The 27,045-nt window shown below is 36.5% G+C and overlaps 1 protein-coding gene across 1 annotated transcript in view; it reads right to left on the bottom strand.

Moving 5' to 3' along the window:
* si:ch73-390b10.2 (Golgi pH regulator) overlaps positions 1-26,456 on the bottom strand; it is a 38,275-nt gene extending 11,819 nt beyond the window's left edge. Inside the window, exons 1-11 of the mRNA XM_028800794.2 lie at positions 26,236-26,456; positions 23,861-23,920; positions 22,234-22,337; positions 21,069-21,175; positions 18,810-18,911; positions 18,506-18,626; positions 16,631-16,711; positions 7,672-7,781; positions 6,490-6,578; positions 2,194-2,286; positions 1,552-1,647 (exon numbers count right to left, since the gene is read on the bottom strand). Coding sequence (XP_028656627.1) covers positions 1,552-1,647; positions 2,194-2,286; positions 6,490-6,578; positions 7,672-7,781; positions 16,631-16,711; positions 18,506-18,626; positions 18,810-18,911; positions 21,069-21,175; positions 22,234-22,337; positions 23,861-23,920; positions 26,236-26,277 — 1,005 coding nt within the window. The 5' untranslated portion in view covers positions 26,278-26,456. The remainder of the gene's footprint in view (positions 1-1,551; positions 1,648-2,193; positions 2,287-6,489; positions 6,579-7,671; positions 7,782-16,630; positions 16,712-18,505; positions 18,627-18,809; positions 18,912-21,068; positions 21,176-22,233; positions 22,338-23,860; positions 23,921-26,235) is intronic.
* Positions 26,457-27,045: the final 589 nt, after the last annotated feature.

Here is a 27,045-nt window from a genome sequence, read left to right as displayed (position 1 = left end):
ACTGATTCATTGCAGACAGCAATCATGATATGTCACGTAAATAAACACCTTGAGAAGTTTGCATCTCTATGTGAGATGAATCTATCCAGTGTATTTAAATTGCAGGGCCATGGAGGTCAGGCTTTGTTAGGTCTGTAATGTAATGTATCTGTAATAATAATAACCGAATTATCAATGCCATCCAGTGCTTGGCCGTTACACTGATAACAAAATCTGCTCTTATCCTATTAATTGCTCCTCATCACTGGGGGTGATTATAACATCAACAATTATATCCCTACATGTAACTGAACAAAAATTGTGTTGTGTTCATGGCTTTCCCATTTTTTACAGCTTCTTTCTTATTTTAATTCAGGAGTTAGAGTTTCAAATATTTATTAATGCTTGATATTAGTATATTAGTTTGCATCCTATGTTATTAATGTCATCCTTGCTTTTATGTCTATTGTATTTATTTGACTATTATTATTATCTTCATTAATATTACACAGCATCATGAGCTCAGGTTTGCTTGAAAACCTGGTCAGTGCCTGTATGAAGTCTGCATGATCTCCCCATGTGAACTGAATATTCTAAGTGTGTCATTAACCACTCTCAGTTGCCAAAATGAATTACATCTTCCCAAGTTAGGCTCACAAGGAGCTCGTCAGGTTTTGCATGTTACTCATTAACTGAATGATCTGAGATGTTGCTATAACACATACTCGGTATTTAATGTAGTACTAGGGTATTTTACCGTGTTAGCCATCATTAATGTAGTGAAAAGTCAAGCAAAATTACATCTTTTATTGGCTAACTAAAAAGATTACAATATACATGCTTACATCTTGCCTGAAGAAGGAGCCTGAGTTGCCTCGAAAGCTTGCATATTGTAATCTTTTTAGTTAGCCAATAAAAGGTGTCATTTTGCTTGACTTTTCAGTATTTAATGTAAATTGTATGCTTGTAGGAATGCAGTAACATAAAACACTTTCATTTCTATTTCTGCTATTATTGATACTTCAATTGTATTTTACAAATGCTCTTTCAAAGTTTCATATTGGGTAGATGACATATAATCAGAATCAGGAGATAATCAAAAATAAATATGAAGTAAGACGATATGTGGCCAGTGATCTTACTGCTCATAAAGGGAATCTTTACAAAAAAGCATGTTTGAAATTAAATAATTTGCTTAAATTTGTTGCATGTTAAAGTAACAAATGATATCAGAGCACAAATATTTGATTCGTACATTGTCTAATTATACTGGAAGCCTTGAACACTGTCAGAAGAAAATGGATTTCTGTAAAATGATACGGATTAAGTTGACAGGTGTAACATGAATGATGTACAATTTGAAAACTATAAAGAAAACAATGTTTTACACTTGCAAAACTATGTCCGTGTAGGATTTCTCGTGCGACAAAAACTAAAAGTTAAAATACAAAAAAAAACACTAAGAACTAACACTAGAAAATGGCAAAAATGTAAAACTAAATAAAATATAAAATCAAAAACTAAACCTTGAAAATACCTTAAAAGCAGAAAAACACTGTAATCAAAACTTACATCAAACTGTATGCCCAAGTAGTTGACTGTAATTTCAATGCCTCTAGTTACAGGGTCAGTTTTTCCAACTCTGTCAAAAACTATATTAATTGTAGCCTAAAAAAAACAAAGTACACAGTTTCAATGATATTGTGAACTTGCACATGAATCTATTGTCTTGAAATGATGTAATAATTTAATGATCAATACAAATAAATAAAACAACTAAAGAAAATAAAAAGTTATAAATACATAAAAGCAAAATGCAATCTAATTTAAAAAAATTGCAAATAGAAATTCAATACTGAAAACTAACTCCTATAACTTGTAAAACTGTAATTGTGGCACACATTGTAAACAAGTAGTTTTATCTAGGCTGAAAATAGAGGCAGGCAAACTCATTTCCTGTATCCAACAAAACACACATTCTTTGATAATCACTTATTTAAATATATATGAAATTGATGAGTAAGACTAGCTACAACGTTTAAACGAGAGTTTAAAATTAAATAGACACTAGGTGCTCAGATTCCTTGGGCTGTTTCTCCAATACCAATGAACAGTTATATTTTTTTGTGAATAGGCTGGTGTAACATCACTTACACCAATTCAATTTATATAATAACATCAAACTGTAAAGTAAATTAACATTAGACTTCTTACCATACAAATCTTCCACACACAATAGATAGAGAAAAAGTAGCCAAGGAAGTTGAAATATTTTCCTTGAAAGGTTTTTGAATATTCTATTCTCTCCTGAAAGTGTAAGGAAAAGATAATCATTAATTTATTTTTGTCACTTACATGACAAAGCATCAAAATAAGTGTCAGAATTTAAACCTTAAGTTATGGAAATTTGTAAGGGGAAAAAAAAAACACCTCCAGTTTTTACAACTCTTGGAAATTATATTTACTCTGAAGTGCTACATATAATAAATTTGTTTTTCAGCTATGGAATGAATACTAAAATTGTACCATACTAGCCAACCCACGGCGTAGCATACTCCGCATAATTATGTATTGATGGGTGAACACTTCCTGAACAACACAATTGTCCAAATGGGGTGGGTTTGAGGATATGACTGTAAGTGAATGAAAAGATGGAACTCTGGAGAGAGCAACATACAATTATTGTCCGTGACTGAAAACTGGTTTTGGCAGATACATGCATATCGTTTTGAAAGTTTGGCCCTGTGCCTTATTAATTGTCATCGCAAAGGCCAATCTAACAGGAAATTGTCCTCGTGTAAAAGTAAAAGGCAAATTATCCGCGACAAACAAACTGTTTTACACGCTGCATACCAACCCGCGGCGTAGCGTACGCCGCATCATCACCCCGCTTTTTTAATGTTTTTTAAGCAGAGGGACAAAATTGAACATTTGCAAAATCCATAATTTAATAAACCACCAAGAAAAGTAATATTGCAACAATGCACACTACGAACCAACATACAATCATCGTTCAGTACGCACTGCCTGCTCATGTGCCCGCCCCCAACTCTTCACCTGAGCCGCTGTCGTCTGTGCACCTCTGAGCCATGTTGTCCTTTCATTGTTCTTTGAGGTTCCGGCTGCTTTTCTATATATAATCCACCAAGTCACCCGACCATGGTAGTAGCTTTGGGGGGTTTGTGGGGGGGGGGTGTGGGATGCATACACAGGGCAGGGACGTAATCAGAGCGAGCGTATGACTCGCACTTACTGGGTATTCCTCGTTCGTGGGGAAAAATTGCAAGCCCAGGTCCCCATTACGAATGGGGCTCAACGGCTCATCCAGGCCTGTCGGCACTGTGTAGACACACGTTGATCCATTCAGTGTAGCGCGCGTGCAGTACCGGACATCCACAGCCATCACATACCTGTTAATGCTCAATCTCACATGGCTGAAAGCCACTTGTCCCTCTAAGATTGCCGACCGCTTGGCAATCACGTAACTATTTAGCAGTAGGGAGTCTCATTCGTTTTCGGAATTAACCAGACTAATCGCTCCACCAACTAAGTATGGCCATGCAACACCACGCACAGAATCGAGAAAGAGCTATCAATCTGTCAATCCTCTCCGTGTCCGGGCAGGGTGAGGTTTCCCGTGTTGAGTCAAATTAAGCAAAATTTGTGTGTGGTGAGTTGTTGCGTCCGGGCACATGAGCAGGCACTGTGAATGCCTTGAGAGCGTGGGTGGACGCATGCCGGAGAATAATGAGCGTCTGATAGTTGTGATGGTTTTACACTCCAGTACATTGCGGTGAATGCTGGTAACAGTCAGGCGGGCAGGCGTTCTCGTCCCATGCTCTTAGAGTTGGTGGGCGTGTCTCTCTATCGGTTCGAGTTGTTGGGGCGGTACTCTGTCGTTTGTATCCCATGGTCGGACGACTTGGTGGACTATATATGGAAATGCAGCCGAAACCGAAAAGAATAATGAAAAGTCAACGTGGCTCAGTGGTACATGTGTACTGTAGCAGAGACGAAAGCGAGTTGGCGAGTTGTTGCGTCCGGGCACATGAGCAGGCACTGTGAATGCCTTGAGAGTGTGGGTAGACGCGTGCTTGAGTTGGTGGGCTGGGCTTTGTGAGTTGACTGACATGGCTATTTTTTGCGTATCCCATGGTTGTCTTCCGGCAGTGTGAATGCCTCGAGAGACAGGGCATCCTTGTTTGGTGAGTTGTTGCAGTTTGTGAGTTAAACGCTGCGATGGTTTCACACGCTGGTAACAGTCAGGCGGGCGGGCAGGCAGGCAGGCATTCTCGTCCCATGGTCTTAAGAGTTGGTGGGCATGGCCCTGTGAGTTGTCGGCGTACCCCATTGTCTTAGCGTTGGCAGGCTAAGAGTGGTTTATTTATCGTGCGTATCCCATGTTTGACACGCTGCATACAGCGATTCACATCCGCGATAAACATGCCTCTTCTTAGATGGTCCTGCCGTGTCCACCCTCATTCTCGAAGCATACACACCACCTTGGTCATGCACCCGCTCGCAAGAGCAACTCACAGAGACCCGCCCACCAACTCTAAGACCATGGCGTGTAAAACAATTTGTGGTGGTGGACGCGGTCGTGCGTCGTAACCGAAAAGAATAATGAAAAGTCAACGTGGCTCAGAGGTGCTTGTGGACTGTAGCAGAGACAAACGCGAATGACACCGTGTTTTGTGAGTTGCTGCGTCCGAATTGGTGGGCGTGGCTCTGCGAGTTGTCGTCGTATCCAATGGTTTTAGAGTTGGTGGGCGTGGCTCCGTCCTACGTGCGCCATGGGTGTCTTACTCGCTGGCGGCTTAGTGAATTATATATATAGATTATAATGCTTTTGAGTTTATTTCTTAGTCAGTGCACAAAATATTTCCCTTTGTATAAAAACTGTCAATGTTTAATTTAATTTTTTCCTTCAGCATGGACGGTTTAGTCTATAAAGTCCATGTAGACTAGTTATACATTAAAACTGAGAAAAAGCTCAGACCTGATTAGTCAGAATAACTGCATGTGGAAAGAAATTGTTTATTTGATGTGTTAACTTTCACTAGACAAAGGCATTTGCCAGAGGGAAGACTTTGGAATAGGTGGTGCCCAAGAAGAGTCCAGTCAGAAGGCTTCCTTACCCTGGACTCATATAGGATCTGAATGGGTGGTAAGTTACAAACTATGACATTTTCACATGCTCTGCTGATGCACTGCAGATTGACCTTAGCTTGAGCAGAAACAGCACCAAACCAGACAGTTATAGATGAGGTCAGAATGTACTCGATGATTGTTGGGGAGTGTAATCAATGCATACATTTTGTGTTAGATATCTTTTGTTCCCATATGTATTCTTTCTTATTTTTTTCTTTAATTTATTCTTACAAATCTGTTTGTTAGGGAGGAGAATGTTAATTTGTTTAAATTAAGCTATCAGATCTACTGCAAAGAAGCTGCAAGGCTATTGTTTAAATTCATATTCTGGGATGATGCTTACTGTAACAATGATGAAAAAAGATAACACAATTTCCAATTAAAATATACATGCACAAAAATTATAAAAGCAAACATTACAGTTTTATCACCAATTAATATCTGTGAAAGAAATATTTATGAGAAGGTACCCAAAAATAACCAGAATTTAAAAAAAGAAAAATTGTTTTAATAATTTTTTTTTTTAATGAAACGTTAGTCTCCTTCAAAGTACTCTCCATGTGAATCAATACACTTGTCCCAACGGTTTTCCCACTGGTGGAAAGATTTTTTGAATTGCTGACAAGGAACATTGTCCAATGCCTGCAGCGATTTTTCTTTGACTTACTTCAAGGTACAAAAACACTTTCCTTTGAGTTCTTTTTTCATATGCGGGAACAAGAAAAAGTCACACGGAGCAAGATCAAGTGACACTTCCCCTTTTTTGAAACATGAAAACCACTCATGACCTGTGTTTTACTTAAAACTTCCTCTTTAAAAGCAGTTTAAAGCATCACTACAGTTTCCGCAGCTGATTTCCCAAAGAGAAAACAAAACTTAACGCAGACTCGCTGTTCTTTATGATCACTCGTCACAAAAATTGCAGAACACGTTTAATAAGCACCAAGAAAAACCAACACGGAATGCGGTATGAACAATAACAGAGCAGCGCCACTTGGCAGACTGCCACAGAATACTGGAGGTATGCTACAGCTAGCAGTGAAATTCACAATTATGTCTAGATTGCACACCAGGTACAGATTCTGGTTAGTTTTGGGTACCCCCTCGTATTTGTAAAGGCAACATGTAATGTAATAAAACAATGTTTACAAAAAGTGAATGACTAGATTCATGAAAATTTACTCCATCAGAAACTGTACTCTCAAAATGATGCTGTCAATACAATCAGATTTACAACTCTGTCTCCTGTAATTTACAAGGCTACATTCAGTATTTAAAAGAGCAGGTAACATTAGTAAAATATGGACAATTCCATCCCAAACCTAAAGACAAGAATGGGTTAAAAGCTTTTCGAAGTACCTTAGTTGCATGGAGATCTACTGTTTCCAAGAAAAGTTGACGACTTAGCTCTTCCAAAGCATCTACCTCCTGTTGAATCAATGAAAGATCTGTTTTCTTGGTTAAGGCAATATTTTGACTCCTCAAAAATTGTATCTTTGCAAGAAAATAAAAACGCAACAGCTGTTAATTAATTTGATAGCCGTATTTGAGCTTTATTACTTAAAATTTCCATAAGATGCTTCACTGATTCTGAAATCTATTCATATCGACAAATGATCAAAACTGAAACAATTCATCTTATAAATATTATATATGCAACTCCAATTAAAAAAAAAAAAATATATGGCAGATGGAAGCTAACTAAAGGTGGCGCAACCACATAAAGTGTAAGGGAACAATTACTTTTTGACAAAAGTACAGACAATGTTAGATAACTTTGCACATTAGGTAAACAACATAAAATGACACATTTTATTTGTATACTATTTTATTTGTTTGATTGCCCTTTATTATTAGTTTATGGATGAAGACTTAAAAATGTTCAATTTATAATAGAGGAAATCAGAAGAAGGCAAATACATTTTCACAGCACTGTATAAATTAATTATATTTAAATAAGCATTAGAAATTTTTAAGCAAAATTAAGACATTTAGTTTTTGAGAAAAGAGCAGTGAAATCATTTTTATGCTGTTCTTCAGACATACTGATTGATATAATGGTTTTAAAAATTAATCTTGTAAACTGCAAGTAACATGACTATGACCATAAATTTCTCAAAAACGCAACAGTAGGAGAAACATTTGGCTCATGGTTTAACTGTCTATAATTACACTAAATAACAAAAACAATATAGGTAAATGAACATTAGAAACATTTAGATGAGAACAAGCGATTTAGCCCAATAAAGTTTGCCAGTCCTATTGACTTAATTACTCAAAAATAACATCAAGTCGTTTTTTATGTCCCTAAACTCCTACTGTCTACCACACTACTTGGTAACTCATTCCATGTGTCCATGGTTCCCTGTGTGAAGGGGAACTTCCTAATGTTTGTGCAAAAATTACCCTTTATTAGTTTTCAACTGTTTCACCATATTCTTGTCATGTATCCTTATCGTTAGGACACACAATTAAACACATTGAAGCACAGCATAATTCTCATTTTGACAATATTAATTTTAAAGCCTGAAAAAAGGATACTTTCACTTCCAGGAGGATAAGATGTGACACTTTTTATCATACCCCAGAAACCTGTTTGTTTATTCTGATCTTCACCCCGGAGGTACATCATTCGTCGTGTTGCTCCAATCCTTAAGTTCAACAAATTGGGTAAATAACAGCAAAAAAAAAAAAAAAAAATACACACACACACACATATATATATATATATATATATATATATATATATATATATACACACATACAGTGCATCCGGAAAGTATTCACAGCGCATCACTTTTTCCACATTTTGTTATGTTACAGCCTTATTCCAAAATGGATTAAATTCATTTTTTTCCTCAGAATTCTACACACAACACCCCATAATGACAACATAAAAAAAGTTTACTTGAGGTTTTTGCAAATTTATTAAAAATACAAAAACTGAGAAATCACATGTACATAAGTATTCACAGCCTTTGCTCAATACTTTGCCGATGCACCTTTGGCAGCAATTACAGCCTCAAGTCTTTTTGAATATGATGCCACAAGCTTGGCACACCTATCCTTGGCCAGTTTCGCCCATTCCTCTTTGTAGCACCTCTCAAGCTCCATCAGGTTGGATGGGAAGCGTCGGTGCACAGCCATTTTAAGATCTGTCCAGAGATGTTCAATCGGATTCAAGTCTGGGCTCTGGCTGGGCCACTCAAGGACATTCACAGAGTTGTCCTGAAGCCACTCCTTTGATATCTTGGCTGTGTGCTTAGGGATGTTGTCCTGCTGAAAGATGAACCGTCGCCCCAGTCTGAGGTCAAGAGCGCTCTGGAGCAGATTTTCATCCAGGATGTCTCTGTACATTGCTGCAGTCATCTTTCCCTTTATCCTGACTAGTCTCCCAGTTCCTGCCGCTGAAAAACATCCCCACAGCATGATGCTGCCGCCAAACGTGACGCCTGCCATTCACACCAAAGAGTTCAATCTTTGTCTCATCAGACCAGAGAATTTTCTTTCTCATGGTTTGAGAGTCCTTCAGGTGCCTTTTGGCAAACTCCACGCAGGCTGCCATGTGTCTTTTACTAAGGAGTGGCTTCCGTCTGGCTACTCTACCATACAGGCCTGATTGGTGGATTGCTGCAGAGATGGTTGTCCTTCTGGAAGGTTCTCCTCTCTCCACAGAGGACCTCTGGAGCTTTGACAGAGTGACCATCGGGTTCTTGGTCACCTCCCTGACTAAGGCCCTTCTCCCCCGATTGCTCAGTTTAGATGGCTGGCCAGCTTTAGGAAGAGTCCTGGGGTTTCGAACTTCTTCCACTTACGGATGATGGAGGCCACTGTGCTCATTGGGACCTTCAAAGCAGCAAAAATTTTTCTGTAACCTTCCCCAGATTTGTGCCTCGAGACAATCCTGTCTCGGAGGTCTACAGACAATTCCTTTGACTTCATGCTTGGTTTGTGCTCTGACATGAACTGTCAACTGTGAGACCTTATATAGACAGGTGGGTGCCTTTCCAAATCACGTCCAATCAACTGAATTTACCACAGGTGGACTCCAATTAAGCTGCAGAAACATCTCAAGGATGATCAGGGGAAACAGGATGCACCTGAGCTCAATTTTGATCTTCATGGCAAAGGCTGTGAATACTTATGTACATGTGCTTTCTCTTTTTTATTTTTAATAAATTTGCAAAAATCTCAAGTAAACTTTTTTCACGTTGTCATTATGGGGTGTTGTGTGTAGAATTCTGAGGAAAAAAATGAATTTAATCCATTTTGGAATAAGGCTGTAACATAACAAAATGTGGAAAAAGTGATGCGCTGTGAATACTTTCCGGATGCACTGTACATACATAGTAGTAATGAAAAAAAATAATATGAAGATTTCACAATATTGGTGACAAAAGAAAACAGAAAAGATGTGGACAAATAAATTTAGCAAACAATGTGTTCTAGTTCAGGTATGTTTTTGTTGAACTAATGACTACTACCATAGGCCCTGTCCACACTACTACATTTACATTTAAAACCACAGACATTACTCTTTATTCATGCTTTTCACCCACACTACTATGGTATATATTCAACCACCAAAATGGTGACTCTTGAAAACACTCTCCAGTGCAGTATACATCTGAAAATTTAGACTGAGCACTATGGTGTAGACAAGCAAAAATCAATTTTTTTGAAAATGCAGACTCCAATTGCTCTCTCACTTGTACATGCTTACTTATTACATGACCCTTCCCTGCACATTACGTTTGATTCCCTGCTCGGTCAACCTTCACAGAAGCATAATCCAACACAGTAGATATACGATAGCTATATTCCATGGCAATTGCCGTGTTTCTTACCTGTATAAATCTAAACTGTGTTTTATATAGTTTGAATGCTTCATACATATGTAAATGGCAAATAATTTACAGATTACTGCAGTTTTATGATAAATTCCGCGGCCTGAAGGTGTTCCCATCCCATCATGGATCATCAGTTCTGGGAAAAAGTCTATGCTGCGTGCATGACCAATGTAGGCAGACAACTTGTTAATATGCATTTGCAGTCATTTTAGTGTGAACGTTGACACTTTCAGAAACAATGTAAAATGCTATTGTGGATTAAGGCTGTCAGATCGAACATTGCTATTCGAATATAATTCAATTCACTTAAAAACAATCTTACTCAAAGGCAAAGGCTTATATTCTACTGTAAAAGAACAGTTGTTTGTTTTATCTGCATTCATTTTGGCATTGAGTTACTCCATACATACTATGCAAAACTGCAGTTTTTTATTGGTCTGTTTTTGCCACTTTACTTCCACAATCAGCCTTTTGGTAATTTGGAATGGTTAGCTTATTATCTTCATTAATAAAACTTACAGCCAGATCCTCTTCACAGTGTGCTTTTTTTTTGTTCTATCCCACTACTCTATTAAAGGGCCTCATTAGTGTCAGCCAAAATATCATGTCCCATAATAAATCCCCATCTTATGTGACTGCTGGTTTGATACAGCTCATTGTTTTAGGCATAATGTAATTACAAATATTCAGACCACATTTATTAAAACACTGCTCTATCTCCAAATAAAAAATAAAGCAGGAAAATTGTGTGGACCCTGATTTGATACTGTGACAATCCTGTAAGCCACATAGGAGCCACTTTTAAAGGTGAGCCTACAAGTGCAGACTGTTTTTTTATTCTGAATGGCATGATATAAATGGCACTCTACCACTGCCCAGTGGACATATACAAAATAATAAGTCAGCCTTTGAGCTGCCTGCCTCTTGCATGATCTTTTACTTTACTCACTGTTCTTACATTGTCGCGGTCTTACTAACTAACCTGTATTCCTCTTGATCCTTGTCAGGACAGCGAGTCATAAAAGCAGCCACAAAAAGAAGCTTAAATCCTTATGAGCCACACATGCTGGCACAGTGGTTTGCTACATTATTACTCTTTTTTTTTTTAAGTAAAATGCCTCAGTAAGACATGAAGTAATTTTAACAATACTGTTGCATAGGTCCCATTTAAAGCACTCACAGACTTCCTACAGTACAGTCAAGATAGAAAAAAAAAGTTCAAATGACAACTCATGTTCAAATGGCATAGCGTTTTCAAATAGTGATGTTTTCAGGTATGAATGTGCGTGCATGCGTGCGTGAGAGAGAGAGGCAGATACAGATTCGATCTCATTCAAGTGATTACTTGAATATAAAATAAACACTTTCGCAAAGGTATAACGAAACAAGTGTGCTATTATTCAAGAACAAAACTGAATAACAAAAAAATTCAAGTGACAACAAGATACCAAGAAGATATGACTCACCAGCATTTGTGTGTCTGCTTATATCCCTTTAGCAATATCTTTTACAGGTAGCAAAGCTTTACACTGACTGTTACAGAATTAAATCAAAGGCTTCTTCTTTTTGGGCACATACACCCTCAGCATGGCACTGCCAGATCTAAACACTAGCGTGGAGAGTTGCTTGAGTTACTGAAGTGACTATGCCGCAGGTGTAAGTCCCATTTTACTTATGGTGCCAAGTAGAGTCTGCTAAATGTTGTAAATGTAAATGTAGAGTTGTGTTGCGGTGCAGCAGTCTATTAGCCAGCAAAAGCACCATTAAGAAGCTGTCTGTTGTTACCGTTCTGCCTTTGTCCAAAAACGGCTCCATAAGCTTTATGACCACAGACTCGGAATGTCTTTGCCCTAGGGTTGTAACTCAAAACACAGTTCTCGACAAATCATTGCCAGATGTCTGAGATCACAGAAAATCTGTTGTTTTTTCCACATGTTCTGCACGGGTGTCTTTGTTGTCAAAGCGCAAATTCCACCTGGTACTCTGATAGCAGTCACAGGACATCTTATCTTTGATTGCCGGTACAACAAATAGTTCTGAACAGACATCAACCACAGCACCAACTGTGGTCATCGCTGCTCTTGTGAAAAGAATGGAGATAAATGCCATCAACTCAGAGAGGTAGAAGCAAGTTCATTGTACCAGGTGAACGTCACTGACAGAATAAAACTGAATAATAAAAAAACAAGTAGCCAAATTTACAGCGGGTGTTACAGACTCAAATAACATCTATGTTTTTATCTATATTACTAAACCACAGTTTTAATTTATGCACGGATGCACCGATACACATGTGCAGTGCGCTGCGGCACCCCAGAGTCAAACACAGCGGCTTCCTAGAGTCAGTAGGTGGCGCCCAAACACCACAACCCACAGTCAAACGCAGTGGCCTCCCAGAGTCAGTAGTATGTATGTGCCAGCAGTCTGTGTGGCATATTTGAATCACATAACGGTAATTTAGTAACAGCCTCTGAAATAGCGGACGCAAAGGAGTCACGGCTCCAACAACACAGAGCTCAAAGGCGCCTACAACACGTTTCTGAAACACTACATGCAAGAGAGGCACAGATCCAAAACGAATAATCCACTGTGCCACCAGTCAGTGTGTATAGGTTGGAGTATGCTTCCTAACAGTAAACGACTTCTACCTAACGACACAGCTACAGAACAACAAAGACTACACCGTATAGATAAACACAATACACGGAGGCTCCTACGACACGCTTCAGACACAGCAGAAGCAAAGACGTCACGGCTCCACAATGAAAGAGCTCAACTACATACAAACACAAGCCCGTAAGGTGCCCACACAAAGAAACCGCTTTAGTACAAATATGTTTATTTAATTAAATGAAAACTTTACCATGGCTACAACCTGTAAAGTAAACCTGAGATAAAGCGTGCACGCCAGGTTGTGCAGCCGCCCGAACGTGACCGCCCACACCACCGCATATACCACGTTCGTTTAGTAATGTAGCCCTCCATGCCCGGATCCGCCACCATGGCCACTTCGGCACTCGACTCCGCCGCCGTCAGCAAACGACTTCTCGCTGACGACACGGCCATAGAAAAACAAAAACGAGACTGCATGGCTAAAAACAATAAACGAAGGCGCCTACAACTGAGTCACAGCACCAAAAAGAAACCGCTTTAGTACAAATATGATTAGGTAATTAAATGAACTTTCCCAGGACGCACCCACCCTCCATGATATTTCATCCCTCCAAGTATCAGAGGGAACAGAAAGTGATTGCCATTCTTGGATTTGCGATTCTTCAAAGAATCGCGGGCTTGCTGGTTATAGTAATAATAAGCGGCTCACTACTCAAAACGCAGAGCACCCAGACTCGAACCCGGTACCTTTGGGTTATAAGGCAACAGTCCTTACCTCTGCACCATTCAAGAATACATATCACCTTCCTATCAAATGACATTTGAGCTTGGGTTTTTAACTCATTGACAGCAACATGTAAATAAAATGTTTTAATTTTCCTTTGGTTATATTCTTGAATAAAAGTGCAGATGTTTATTTGATATTTGGACTAAAGTCTTCACACATTATACACTTCATGTCATTATTAGTATAACATGGAAAAAGTTTCTGTTTTAGGTATGTGTTCAGAATTTCTTGCCTCGCATTTCCTGCCATCCTACATGTACACAGAACACACATGAAATGTATGTATTCCAAATAATGATATATTATTTACCCTATACAACTCCACGCACCTCACTGCCAGATAAAGAGACTTGAGCTCTGAGAATTTTGCGACGGACTATTATTTTGAATATTCAATACTTATTTTTGGCTAATTTGACAGGCATTGTGTGCATGGAGATTATTTTAGTTTTAAATGAAAATGTAGTAGTGTGGACATAGCCTTAGATGATAATGATTAAATTTATTTTATAATCAGCCCAAACTACATTAATAATTTTCTTCAGTGTTAACATGAACAGGACGGGAAGGGAGGCGGGGGAGGGGAGAAAGAAAAAAAGCGGCAGTACTCGTAAGTTTTATATTTAAAATTAATTACTGCAAGCTGGGTTTGCTTCAAGCCTTCCCAGAGAGTAAATGGATCAGTGGATGATGCCATTAAAATGGGCCTTCACTTTGTGCTGGAGCATCTGGACTATAAAGAACTTATGCTAGAATACTGTTTGTTGACTTTAGTTCAGCTTTTAACACCATTGCCCCTGAGCTGTTGTTAACTAAACTTCTACATACTGATCTGAATCCTTTCATCTTTACATTGATTTACAGTTTTCTGATAAACCAGAAACAATACATTCGTGTGGGCTCCCACCTCTCAGACTGTCTCTATATTACTTCAGGTGCTCCTCAAGGCTGTGTTCTTTCCCCCCTACTTTATTCCTTGTACACCAATGACTGAAAGTCCACTGATTCTTCAGTTAAGATACATTAAGTTTGCTGATGACACCATCATTACTGGTAATGGCAATGAAGCTTATCATAAAAAAAGAAGCATTTTTTCTTGCGTCTTGATGTGCTTCCAACACCCTAGCGCTCAATGCCACCAAGGCAGTGGAAATGGTCATTAACTTTCACAAACAACAGTTACAACCTCTTACACCAGAAATTAATGATTCTGTAGTAAATATAGTGGAATACTACAAACTTTGGGCACAACTATCACAAACACTTGACACCACCTACATCACTAAAAAGGCACAGCAGGGATTGTACTTCTTACACCAACTAAAGAAATTAAATATTTCCCAGTCAATCCTAGTTCAATTTTACAAAGCTATAATTGAAAGGGTAATCACATTTTCCATTGCTGTCTGGTTTGGTTCAGCAATGGCACATTCCAAATCTAAACGATAGTGTCTTGTGAAGTCTGCTGAGAAAATAATTGGCTGTGTTCTTCCATCTGTGGCAGACTGTATACATCTCATGTCACTAACCATGTCAAAAGGATCACCACAGACTCATCTCACCCATATCATCACTTACTCCAAAAACTCCCCTCTGGTAAACACTTCAGGTCAATTAAAACTAAAACTAACAGACACCTCAATAGTTTCTTTACCAGAGCCACAGCCCTCTCAAACCAGTTATTTAGCCTGTCTTCTTTGTATATTCATGTGGTCTGTCATAAACTGTATGAAGGTGTGTGTGTGTTTACAGTGTATGTACATGTATGTGTGTACACGTGCATACACACTATACACTCACAATTGCACTTGCACATCATCATTTGCACATTTTCTTTTATAATCATACTATTTTGCAACTTTGTTTGACATGTCTCTTTTTAACTTATGCTATTCATATTATATGTATGTGATGTTATGTTCCATTACAAGCAGCTCCAAATCTACCAACTCAAATTCCTGTACATTAAGTACTGTCCAAATAAAAGTGATTCTGATATATTATGCTATCATATTTCACATTGGAATACAGTAAGGTGTAATTTAAAATTAATATTGCCAGTATAATGTGCATTTAATACTTTGATTGATAATTTCAGGATACCCCCACATTATGAATACTTTACTGTATTTAACAAGCTTTTAAGCAGAAACATCACCAGGTGTATGATATTCCAATAATCAGAAAACACTTTCATTTTCAGATTTTCAAAAATTACACAGTAACACATGACACACCAAAGCAAGTTTAAAGAAGTGTAGCTCATCATCATCATTGTCGTCATCACCAGTTTAACGGCCACTTTCAGGGTTTTCCCAGGTTAGAAGGTTGCCCCAAAATGTTCTCCTCCACTCTAAACCGGGGAGGGAAAATGGCTAATTGGGCACAATTTGGACATTTTTCACTTAGAGGTGTACTCACTTTTGTTGCCAGCGGTTTAGACATTAATGGCTGTGTGTTGAGTTATTTTGAGGGGACAGCTAATTTACACTGTCATACAAGCTGTACACTGACTACTTTACATTGTATAAAAGTGTCATATCTTCAGTGTCGTCCCATGAAAAGAAATAATAATATAATATATAATATTTACAAAAATGTGAGGGGTGTATTCACTTTTGTGAGATACTGTATATGTGCCCAAAAAGTTTTATTTTTCTTTCAACATTTCTCTACTGACACTCTGTAGCATATGTTTTATATTGGTGTTTGTGTATTTGGTAGATTTTCGATAATGGTTGCCAGTTTAGAGTAAGAGTGGATATGTGTGTCCTATGAAGGAGTAGTTTGAGCATCTACAACCCTGAACTGAATTAAGCAGGTTTGAAAACTTTGAGGATTCAATTACAGCACATGGTTTTTCCATTACAAAAATTAACCATGGAATGGGCAACAGTCGATTATATACAGATAAAAGCATTTTTGGAAACCAGTGTAATCACACATGTCAAAGTAAATAATTTTATATAAATGTACAATGGTTAAGTATTAGGAAGGTAAGTATTGTGGCAATGTCAGTATAAAAAACATAATAATTCTTCAGCTTGCATTTCTTAACTTTGCATTGTTTACCCTTCATAGTAATTTGTACCACAGTCAAGTTCAGACTTGGCCAATGGTATTGGATCAACCAAACCTTTATAGTTTCACACTAGTGAATTAAAAAAATGGGTATATTAGCTCACTCCTTTTTTTAATTATGGACAACTAGTGTAAATTGTAATAGTATTTTATAATTATGACATCTCACCTTTTCTTTTTGCTGATAATCATATCAATTGTCTGAAGAAGCCGTCTTTCTAAAGCAAGTATGTCACTTTCTGTTACATTTCTGTAAAAAATGCACAAGATCACTGTAGCAATGCATATATTGTAAATATTAGAAAAAGTCTATATTTAATCAAAACTACTCTGATGACATTTGCAATTTACTGAAAACTGATCTTAATGCAGAATTAATTAATTCCATTGATTTGGCAGAATTTACATTTACTTGAAAAACTCTTGACATTTTCCAGTACCATAACTACAGCCTCAACTGCATCTAAGTTTAACTAAGTGCCACGTCATCCTCTCTTTTTTTTTCAAAACTTTAATGAATTGCAAAAAATATTAATAGGGCATCTTTAAAGATAGTGTCACTATATATTTACATAATGTGTCCTGCTCTTCCTCATTAAACAGAACACTACAACTGAGTGTGACCTTAGCATCATTAGGACTGCTCTCAGATGGTTTAAGTCCTACATCTTGGGCAGATCCAACAATCTGCCCTGGCAAGGAGAGTTGTGAAGGGCGCACCAGACATACACAGGTGTACCCTATAGATCGGTGATAGGTCCTCTACTTTTCTCTTTTATACCACCTCACTGGGCCCCACCATGCAATCCCATGGTTTCTCTTATCAGTGCTATGTGGATGATACATAGCAGTACCTCTCGTTCCCTCCGGACAACAACACAGTATCAGCTGGAGTCTCTGCATGTCTTACTGATATTAAGCCGGATGAATGACCACCATCTACAGGTCAACCTGGGAAAAAAACAAGCTTCTTGTGATTCCAACCAGCCAGTCTGCTCAACTCCCCATTTCTGTACAGCTTGGCTCACTGTCGCTAACACCAGCTAAGTCAGTATGGAACCCTGGGGTGGTGATTAATGAGCAGCCACATTTCTACTGTTTCTCATTCATGCAGGTTCATGTTGTACAACACCATACCTCATCTGACAGAGTATGGAGCAGAACTCCTGGTCTAGACTTTGGTTTTGTCATGTCTGGACTACTGCAACTAGTCCTTCTGGCAGGATTACCCACATATGCCATCAAGCCGCTGCAGATGGTCCAGAATGAAGCAGGCCGTCCTGTATTTAACAAGCCAAGACGGTCACATGTGACTCCTGTTTTCAGGTCACTGCATTGGCTCCCTGTAGCAGCAAGCATTAATGTCAAATCGCTAAGTATATGGAGACACTGGTGAAACCCTATACTCCTCCTCGCCCACTTAGGTCTGCCAGTGAACAGCGCCTGGTGATGCTGCCTCTGCATTGTAATAAGTCTCAATCCAGACTCTTCTCCTGTGTAGCTCTTAGGTGGTAGAACAAGCTAACCACCTCTATCTATACTGCTAACTCCATCATTGTATTCCAATTGAAAACCCATTTGTTCTGTGAATATTTATATAACTGATTGGAAAAAACTTTGCTTTGGGATAGTTTATATTGTTGCTTAATTTGCTGTAAGATCAGCTTTTGTTACCTGCCCTACTGCACTTGCTGAACAAACAGGCCCTAGCCTAATGTTATTCAATTATGTTTACCTCTTTTGCAAGTTTCTTTGGATAAAAGCCTGTCAAGCAAATAAATGTAAATGTAAATGCATTAAATATTTGGTTTGTTATTTCCAGTGAAGAAAAATAGCCAAAAAAAAAGTAATATTACTTCGCTTAAATAATCAATGTGGAAGAAATACAACAATCAAAAAGAACAAAGTAATACTGACTGGTAGGAAAACACAAAAACAAATGGATGATTACTTTGAGTACAAGCAGTTTGATGTAGAACTATGTATCTTAATTGATACGGTAATCTTGTTATATTAAGGCAAAATTAAGAAATGTTACTTGTACCTTAGGAAATACGACATATATGTGTATGGACAATTTACAGCACCAAAGCCAGACAGTAAAGCCATTAGGGTTACCCCAATCACCCCAACTCGACTGATTAGTTGTTCTATTGAAAGAATTCCTACAGAGAACAGGAGAAGGAAAAACAAAATTAAAAATGCCAAAACAAACAAGAGGAACTGTAATAAGAATACAAATGATAATAATTGCAATTTAAACTACAACCGAACATTTTGTGATTTTCACTGCTTCATTAAAGTTTAAACATTTTATGACATCACCTTCATTATTCTAGGTAACTTACCATGCTTTGGACTCAAAATAGGAAATGGATCTCCTAGTTTCCAAAAAAAGTACATGAAGGTAAACCAAACAACACAGGAAAATAATAGCTTCTGCCGCTGCACTATAATCAGAAAAATATATGATTAAACAAAGGTAAAAATATGAACTATACATTCAGCATAATACCACTGAAATTTTTCTCAGCACATCATGGCGTTTCTTGTGCATGCAGCAATGACAAATGGAAAAAAAGGAACAGTACCCTAAATAATCATTATAACATTACGTATAGAAAAAAATGCCTTTCCTTGAAAAAATATTTAAAAACTAACCCATGAATTTATTTTTAATTGCCATATTTTTACTTAAGAGTTCAGGAATTCATGTACAGGTAAAAAGCTAAACAAACACAATTTATGAGAAAATAAAATATTATTGCAGCAAATGTGCTTAATTGGACTACAAAAATCTTGAAATCATTACTGATATCAGTAACAATATTAACCTTTGGCACTAACAAACACTGGAATAATCATGACAGGTAAATTCTTTGGGAAAAAATAATGTATTATGTTTGAACAAATGTTACTATCACTAAATGAAACAAGTTTGACTCTACATGTTCTATTAAATAAAAATGACACTTAAGATTATTAGCGCTTGTAAATTTGTGATGAACTGGTAGCATTTTAACATTTAACTACTGAACGCAGTATACACATATTGTACAATTTTTTTTTCAGCTTGCTATTAAATAAAAGATGAGTAACTGAACATGTTATAATACATTTATGACTTGTTACTGTACAGAGAATAGTATAATTCTTAAATAAAAGATCTGTGTGTGGTATACTGTACAATACAGACTGACTAGTATATCAATATTGACCTAATGTGAATGTTTCCTGCAAATTTGGGATACAGTGATCCCTCGCTATATCGCGCTTCGCCTTTCGCGGCTTCACTCTATTGCGGATTTTATATGTAAGCATATTTAAATATATATCGCGGATTTTTTGCTGGTTCGCGGATTTCTGAGGACAATGGGTCTTTTAATTTCTGGTACATGCTTCCTCAGTTGGTTTGCCCAGTTGATTTCATACAAGGGACGCTATTGGCAGATGGCTGAGAAGCTACCCAACTTACTTTTCTCTGTCTCTCTTGCGCTGACTTTCTCTGATCCTGACGTAGGGGGTGTGAGCAGGGGGGCTGTTCGCACACCTAGACGATACGGACGCTCGTCTAAAAATGCTGAAAGATTATCTTCACGTTGCTATCTTCTGTGTAGCTGCTTCCTGAAACGACATGCTGCACAGTGCTTCGCATACTTAAAAGCTCGAAGGGCACGTATTGATTTTTGACCGTTTGTTTTTCTCTGGCTCTCTCTCTCTCTCTCTCCCTGCTCCTGACGGAGGGGGTGTGAGCTGCCGCCTTCAACAGCTTTGTACCGGCGGTGCTTCGCATACTTAAAAGCCAAACAGCCCTATTGATTTGTTTGCTTTCCTCTGTCTTTCTAACAGACTCTGCTCCTGACGCGCACTCCTTTGAAGAGGAAGATATGTTTGCATTCTTTTAATTGTGAGACAGAACTGTCATCTCTGTCTTGTCATGGAGCACAGTTTAAACTTTTGAAAAAGAGACAAATGTTTGTTTGCAGTGTTTGAATAACGTTCCTGTCTCTCTACAACCTCCTGTGTTTCTGAGCAAATCTGTGACCCAAGCATGACAATATAAAAATAACCATATAAACATATGGTTTCTACTTCGCGGATGGCTCTGGAACACAACCCCCGCGATGGAGGAGGGATTACTGTACTTACAAAAAGAAGTTCAATTTGAACAATTGTGTTTTTTCTCAACATTCTCATATCATCAAGGGATCTACAGCACTTTCCCTTTCGACAAAGTTAACATTCATAACTTCAGTATCATGTGAACAAAAAAGTAACAAAGTAAAAACTACTGCTCACTTAGAGCCACCTTGTTGCTCATCTTAGATCTGTGCAGAGACACCTGGTTAATTCTAAACACTTTGTGAAGCAGTCTCTATTGTCAGATAAGTAAAAACTGGAATTTTCTGGCCAAACCATACCCTTTACATCTGGAAAAAACTATTTTCAGAAAAAAAACTCATACCTTTAATTATGTACCATACTGGTGAATATGTCATTGTTTATGGATTCTTTGTTTTCTTCAGAAATGGATGAACTGCGATATACAGTATGTGTGTTTGTGAAATGAAAGTTTAAGATAACAACTGATATGAAAAACAACTTACACAATCTAATATTGCTGACCACAAAGTATCCAATGTAGAAAGGAACTACAAATATAAGCACCAGCAAAATGACATAAAGATTTAGCTTCCAGTGAAAATACCTAGAACTGAGAGATGTAAGGAAAAAGAATCATTAGCATTATAAAACAGCTAGCAAAACCCTTATTTATATGCAAAACGCTTGGAGAAAAAAATCAATGGAAGACCCCTCCTCTCCAAATGAATCTCCACAGGTATGTTTGAAGAATTCACACAAATGTGATTGTCTGTGGTTCTTTCTCCACACGGTGCCAACTGTATTTTGACACCTTTCATTACTCAATAAATGACTGAAATCAAATCAATTTAATTAATAATACAACAAAGCAAATCTTTAAATTAATAAAAACTATTTTTCAGACAGGTACCTAGTGGCTAAAGAAGAACTATAACATTGGTAATATCTCTCAGAATTGGAAGGATCTGATGTAGTTTAGTCTGGAGATATAGAGGGCCAAAGATGTTCTAATGCAAGAAAGACATTTTTATATAATTTTCAGCAAGCCATAAATTGACAAATATGCAACTGTGGACCAGCTATTTTAGATATTAAAGACATTCAACACTAAATAATAATCCCTGAAAATGTCATGCATCTAGAATTAACAGTTCAAATGTTATAACTGGTGGAACATTGACATTTTTTTTTAGTAGTAATCTTTTTTTTCCAATTACCTTTTAAAAGCCGCCATATCTTAGAAACTAATGAACATACAGGTCTACAATTTTGCATACTGAATACTGGGTATAAGTACATTATTTTGAGTAAGAATGAAGAAAATCAGAGATAGTGAGGGATATTTTCTAAATTCTGTTAATCAGATACAGATTTGACTATATATAATATATAATATATAATATATATATAATATATATTAATATATAATAATAAAAAAATCAATATATATACTGGAAATAAAACAATAAGAAAAACATATATTTTAAGATGTCAGTGATTTAAAGCAATTTACCTTTATACTAGACATTTAAGATATAAATCATACATATACAAAAAAACTAATTATGTATATTATAAAACTTAAAATAATAAGAAATTTGAAATAAATTCAAAAAAACAAAACTAGGGAACTGAACCAAATGAACAAAAATCAAATATAAAACTTACGTGCTACTTAATACTCCCAATATCTCAAAAATTAGGAGTTCAAACATGGTACAGGAGAAGGCAAATGTCACAGAGAAAACAACCTGTACTACATACTGTCGAACCTGTCATAAGGAAAATAAAATTAAATACGATGCTTAGATACAGTGCAAGTTAAAAAAGGGAAACAAATAATATTAGACAGTTTTTAGCTTAGTATTCTTATACAATCTCTTACCACAAGATAGAGTATCATTTGTTTTGAATATGTCCTAATTTTTTTTTAAGGACAAATATCTTTTTTCAACACCAAGTAGCTCAACATGCTTTATTAAATGTTTGTGGAAAAACACCTCTTATTTATTGCCTTTCAAAGTGGGCATTAAAACATTGTTTGAAAATAAACATTAAAAGAATTCAATAAACTATCGTACGCGTACACAGGAAAGCAAACAGAATGCATAGTAAGTAGTCCCCCTAGCCAACTTGGGGTTACATGAACTTGGCAAATTTAAGGCAGATGGGGGATGCCTTATAGCGGGTATGGAGAAGGTTTTATCCTATTTAAATAGTAAGGAAGAATACAAATTTTAGGATTCTGGGTTTCTGTGTATATCTTACAAATTCACTGCAGCAAACCAGATGATTTTGTTTTTGGTGAAAAAGATTTTTTTCCAGTCAGAAAACAGGAACCAAATTACAATTTCAAATTTTCCATTTAAACAAATATTTTATTTGTAATTAAAAAGAAAAACATGACTAAATATATTAATAAAAATAGCGATGGGTTGGTTTTATATTATTAGGATTTTAGGACAGCACAGCTGATTTAGGAAACTTGTCTTAAAAAATATACTTGGCCATTCAAAAACATGCATCCTCCATCCATCCACTCATATCCACGACTGCTTAATCTGATTTAGAGCCATTATGCTGAGCCAATCTCAACAGAATCGAGTGGAAAAACAAGAACAAAACTTGGACAGGCTGTGAGTCCAATAAATGTATTTTACACACTTATTTACACATTTTAGAAAATAATAATATAGATTATTGATCCTTATTTTTACCAGATACGTATGGTAAAAATACTACACGGTCATTTTTATAAATACAATTTCCATGACTGAACTACCAACTGAATTATGACTTGGTTTCAGTTATTTGCTATATAAGATATTAACATAAATTATTAGCAGACAGAATGACATATTGATTAGACAAACCCAAAAGGTTTCATGTTCAAGTACAAACACAACTTCAAAGTATTACAGAAAGTCTATCAGTCAGAGCCTCATTGTGACTACGACTGCTCTTTTTATTTTAGCCAAGTTAGAAGTTTTCTTTCTTTTTAGATTTCTTTTTTAGTCATTCTTGTATACATTTGTTTTTGTTATATTTATGTATGTATGTACTTATTGATTTAATGAGCTTCTGTAAAAGCCAAAGAATCAGCAGTCTGAAGACTTTTTCTGACTCATACCAATGCGGTTTCAGTGCTACGCTCAGAACAGAAAACAAACTGAAATTGTCGAAATATTTATTAACATTCAAATGCTCCGACCTCTTAACTTTTCAAAGGAATCTGCAACTTTAAAATCAGCATACATAGTTATGTTGACCATTGTAGTAGTTTAAACACATTTACCTCATAATCCTTGAACAATTGTCTCATAAAGAAAAGCCATCCAAACCCAAAGAACAGCACCTGTAAAACAAAAACATTTGTGTATTTCTGAGGGCCAGTACATGTGCTTAATAGATTGCAGATACAGTATAGCAATTCATCCTCAACAAAAACAACATTTATTTATATAGCATGTTTTCATACAAATGAGGTAGGTCAGAGTGCTTTACAAGATGAAGAAACAAAAAAGAAAAACATAAAAATAAGATTAGGCAATACTAAGTAACAAAGAATAAAGTAAGAAGGACAGAAATAACAAAACAAAAAAAAACCTCCAGGGGCTGGAGAAAAAAAATATCTGCAGGGGTTCCGAGGTCACGAGATAGCCCAGCCCCCACTGGGCATTCTACCAAACACAAATGATCAACAAAAGGGGGGACATGAATATTAAATAAACTATAAAATGGTATCAAGTAAGAATAAAAATACCTATATTGTAAATAAATACATTTTCTAATTTAACACTAATAAACAACAATACTGAACTGACAATCACCTATATGAAAATTAATAAAATAGGAAAACACTTTAGTGATTTTATATATATATATATATATATATATATATATATATATACATATATAATGCAACTGGTAAAACTAATACATTATTTAAATCTGATACTTGAAGAAATGGGTTGAATACTGCTACTAATTGATTTCCTTGTTTAAGCAACCAAAGTCAGTCAATCCAGGAAATAAAAACAATGTTTTATTTCTCCACAAATAAAATGTAGACAGATGCATACCAATACTATTGTTATAATAACAATCCACTACGTAGTTTTTTCTTCATATTAATTTGTTTCATTATTACTCCTTAACAGACTTTAAAGACAAGTGGATTGACAATAAGAATCTAACACAAAAGGCAGCCAAGTGTACTCATCATTCAGAGTATTTTTTTAAAATGAAATCTGAATATCAGTGAATGATTTTTTAACAATCAGATTAAAAACCTTTGTAGAATTCACACATTTATGAATATAAAAATACAGTACTTGGACCTTTGTTAGCAGACTGAATACATAGAATCTGCTTAACTAGAAAGATGATGAACAGTATAATTCTTAAGATAAATTGTGTTGCAAAAAAATGCACCCATAGAGGAATGTAGAGCTCAAAGCTGAGAACTCCAGTTTATACTACTAGAATGGACAACATACTAATGCAGCGGCACAACTGGTGCTCAACCAACTAAGGCATGCACATGTCACTCCCTCTCTACTGATCACTGGCTTCCTGTTGCAATTATTAAGTTCAAGTCCTTGATGCTTTACTAAAAAAGTAGTCAATGGGTCAGCATCCATAAATATGGAGAAACGTCTGAGGTCTTATGCTCCTTCTCAATCACTCAGGTGTGCTAATGCCCCCTCTGTAAAATCTCTGCCCAGGCTCTTTTTACATATATCTTCTAGTTGCTGGCACAAACTGTCCATATCCATTTGAAATTCTGACTCCCTCATGGTTGAACAGTGTTTGAAGGCTCTCGTTTGGTGAATTTTTGTCTGATAGTTGTTAGGTTTTTTGTAACGTAGGAATTATAACTATAGCTTATATTTTCTTCTGAGCTCTTCATTTGTGATGGTCAAATTTTAACTGATGTTTGATTACATTGACATCTTCTGTAAGTCGCTTTGGGTAAAAGCGATTGCAACGCAAACAAAAGAAAATGTAATGCATTCTGCATTTCAGAAGTATTATTTATAAATATCCTAAAAGTTTATTTTCCTTTCTGCCTTCTAGTTTGTCTGCATAAGTAACAGGTGTATATCTGTAGGAAAACCACAGTGACGGGGTTCTAAGTTCTGAATTCGAGCATTCCATGTACCGGCACGTTTAAGACATCACAGTAACTGAACAACGAAACACTCCGTCTGAATGAAATTTGCAAATTATTAGCACTAGCAAATGGCAAATAATTCTAAACAAATGACTTTTTTTTTTCTCTACGGAGATATTTTTTCCCTCATATTTGTACCTCAAATGCAATACAGTTGGAAAAGGGGAATGTAACTTTTAAAGAGGATACGACTGTTCTTCACTAAGCCTAATAAAATAATGACTCCTAATATTTTAATACTAAAATCACAGCTCTATGTACGAAATGGAATACGCTGGCCTTTTTAACATTATGATAAACTAAAATATACCAACTTCTTTCAAATACAAAAGCCCTAAAGAAGATTGAGGGGCAACACGACGTGCTTTTTTTTAAACCTCACAGCGATGTTTGCTTGGCCAAAACGAAGATTAATTAATAACTATAATAATATTATACGATTCTTTCACCAGTTTCCCATCAAAAATACTTTTAAAGATGTAAAACACGTTTACCTGTGAGGTGAACATAATAACTGAATCCACGAAAAAAGACATTCTAGCAAAGTTAAATACAAAACGCCAACAATAATCACATTGTCACTTTTATTTCGCTTTTTTTAATCGCGCACTTAATGAGTACGCTACACTGCAGGTACTCCACACAGTTCAACTTCGCTCTCCTCGCATTGCAATGACCAAAACTCAATTCAGAGGAAATACGTGACGTCATCAGAGTGACCCGGAAACACAATCCTTCTCCCCCTGGAAATGACGTAAGACCAGTGTTTTTTCTGAGTGACTGCTTAAAGGTGATGAATACCCAGATAAACTGTTAGGTTTCTAAATCTGTGCAACACAATACATATTTTGCCGGGGCGGACTATGATGGCGTCAAGAGCAATAACAGTAGTTTTAATGATGTATAAAATATTATATTAAAATTTCCCTTTCAAAATGGAGAAAACTTTTATCTTTTTCTGTTAGTAAATCCTCAAGTTCCTTGCGTGTTGCCTTACTCTGGTGTTATTATTGCTCGTACTAATAAACTGTTGCGACTTGGAACGGTTCAGAGTACTAATATGGATGTTTCCGTTCCCATAGATTTTTTTTTCTGTCGTAAAATTTGTACAAATGATTTTTTTTAATCAAAAAAATACTTTTTAAAAGAAAAGGTAACTTTTTATGTATGTTTGCATGGCATATGGTTCTTACAGTAAGTGTATGTCTTATCTAGCATTTGCCCGGGGTCTTCGTGTTCTCTCGGTATTGGTGATCTTACAATTAAACCGTTTCAAAACATTCCAACATTACGAGAAACTGCTG

The sequence above is a fragment of the Erpetoichthys calabaricus genome, chromosome 4 (genome assembly GCF_900747795.2).
Source record: "Erpetoichthys calabaricus chromosome 4, fErpCal1.3, whole genome shotgun sequence".
Classification (NCBI taxonomy): Eukaryota; Metazoa; Chordata; class Cladistia; order Polypteriformes; family Polypteridae; genus Erpetoichthys; species Erpetoichthys calabaricus.
Note: the sequence above shows the minus strand (reverse complement) of the source record. Positions and strands in the feature narration are given on the sequence as shown.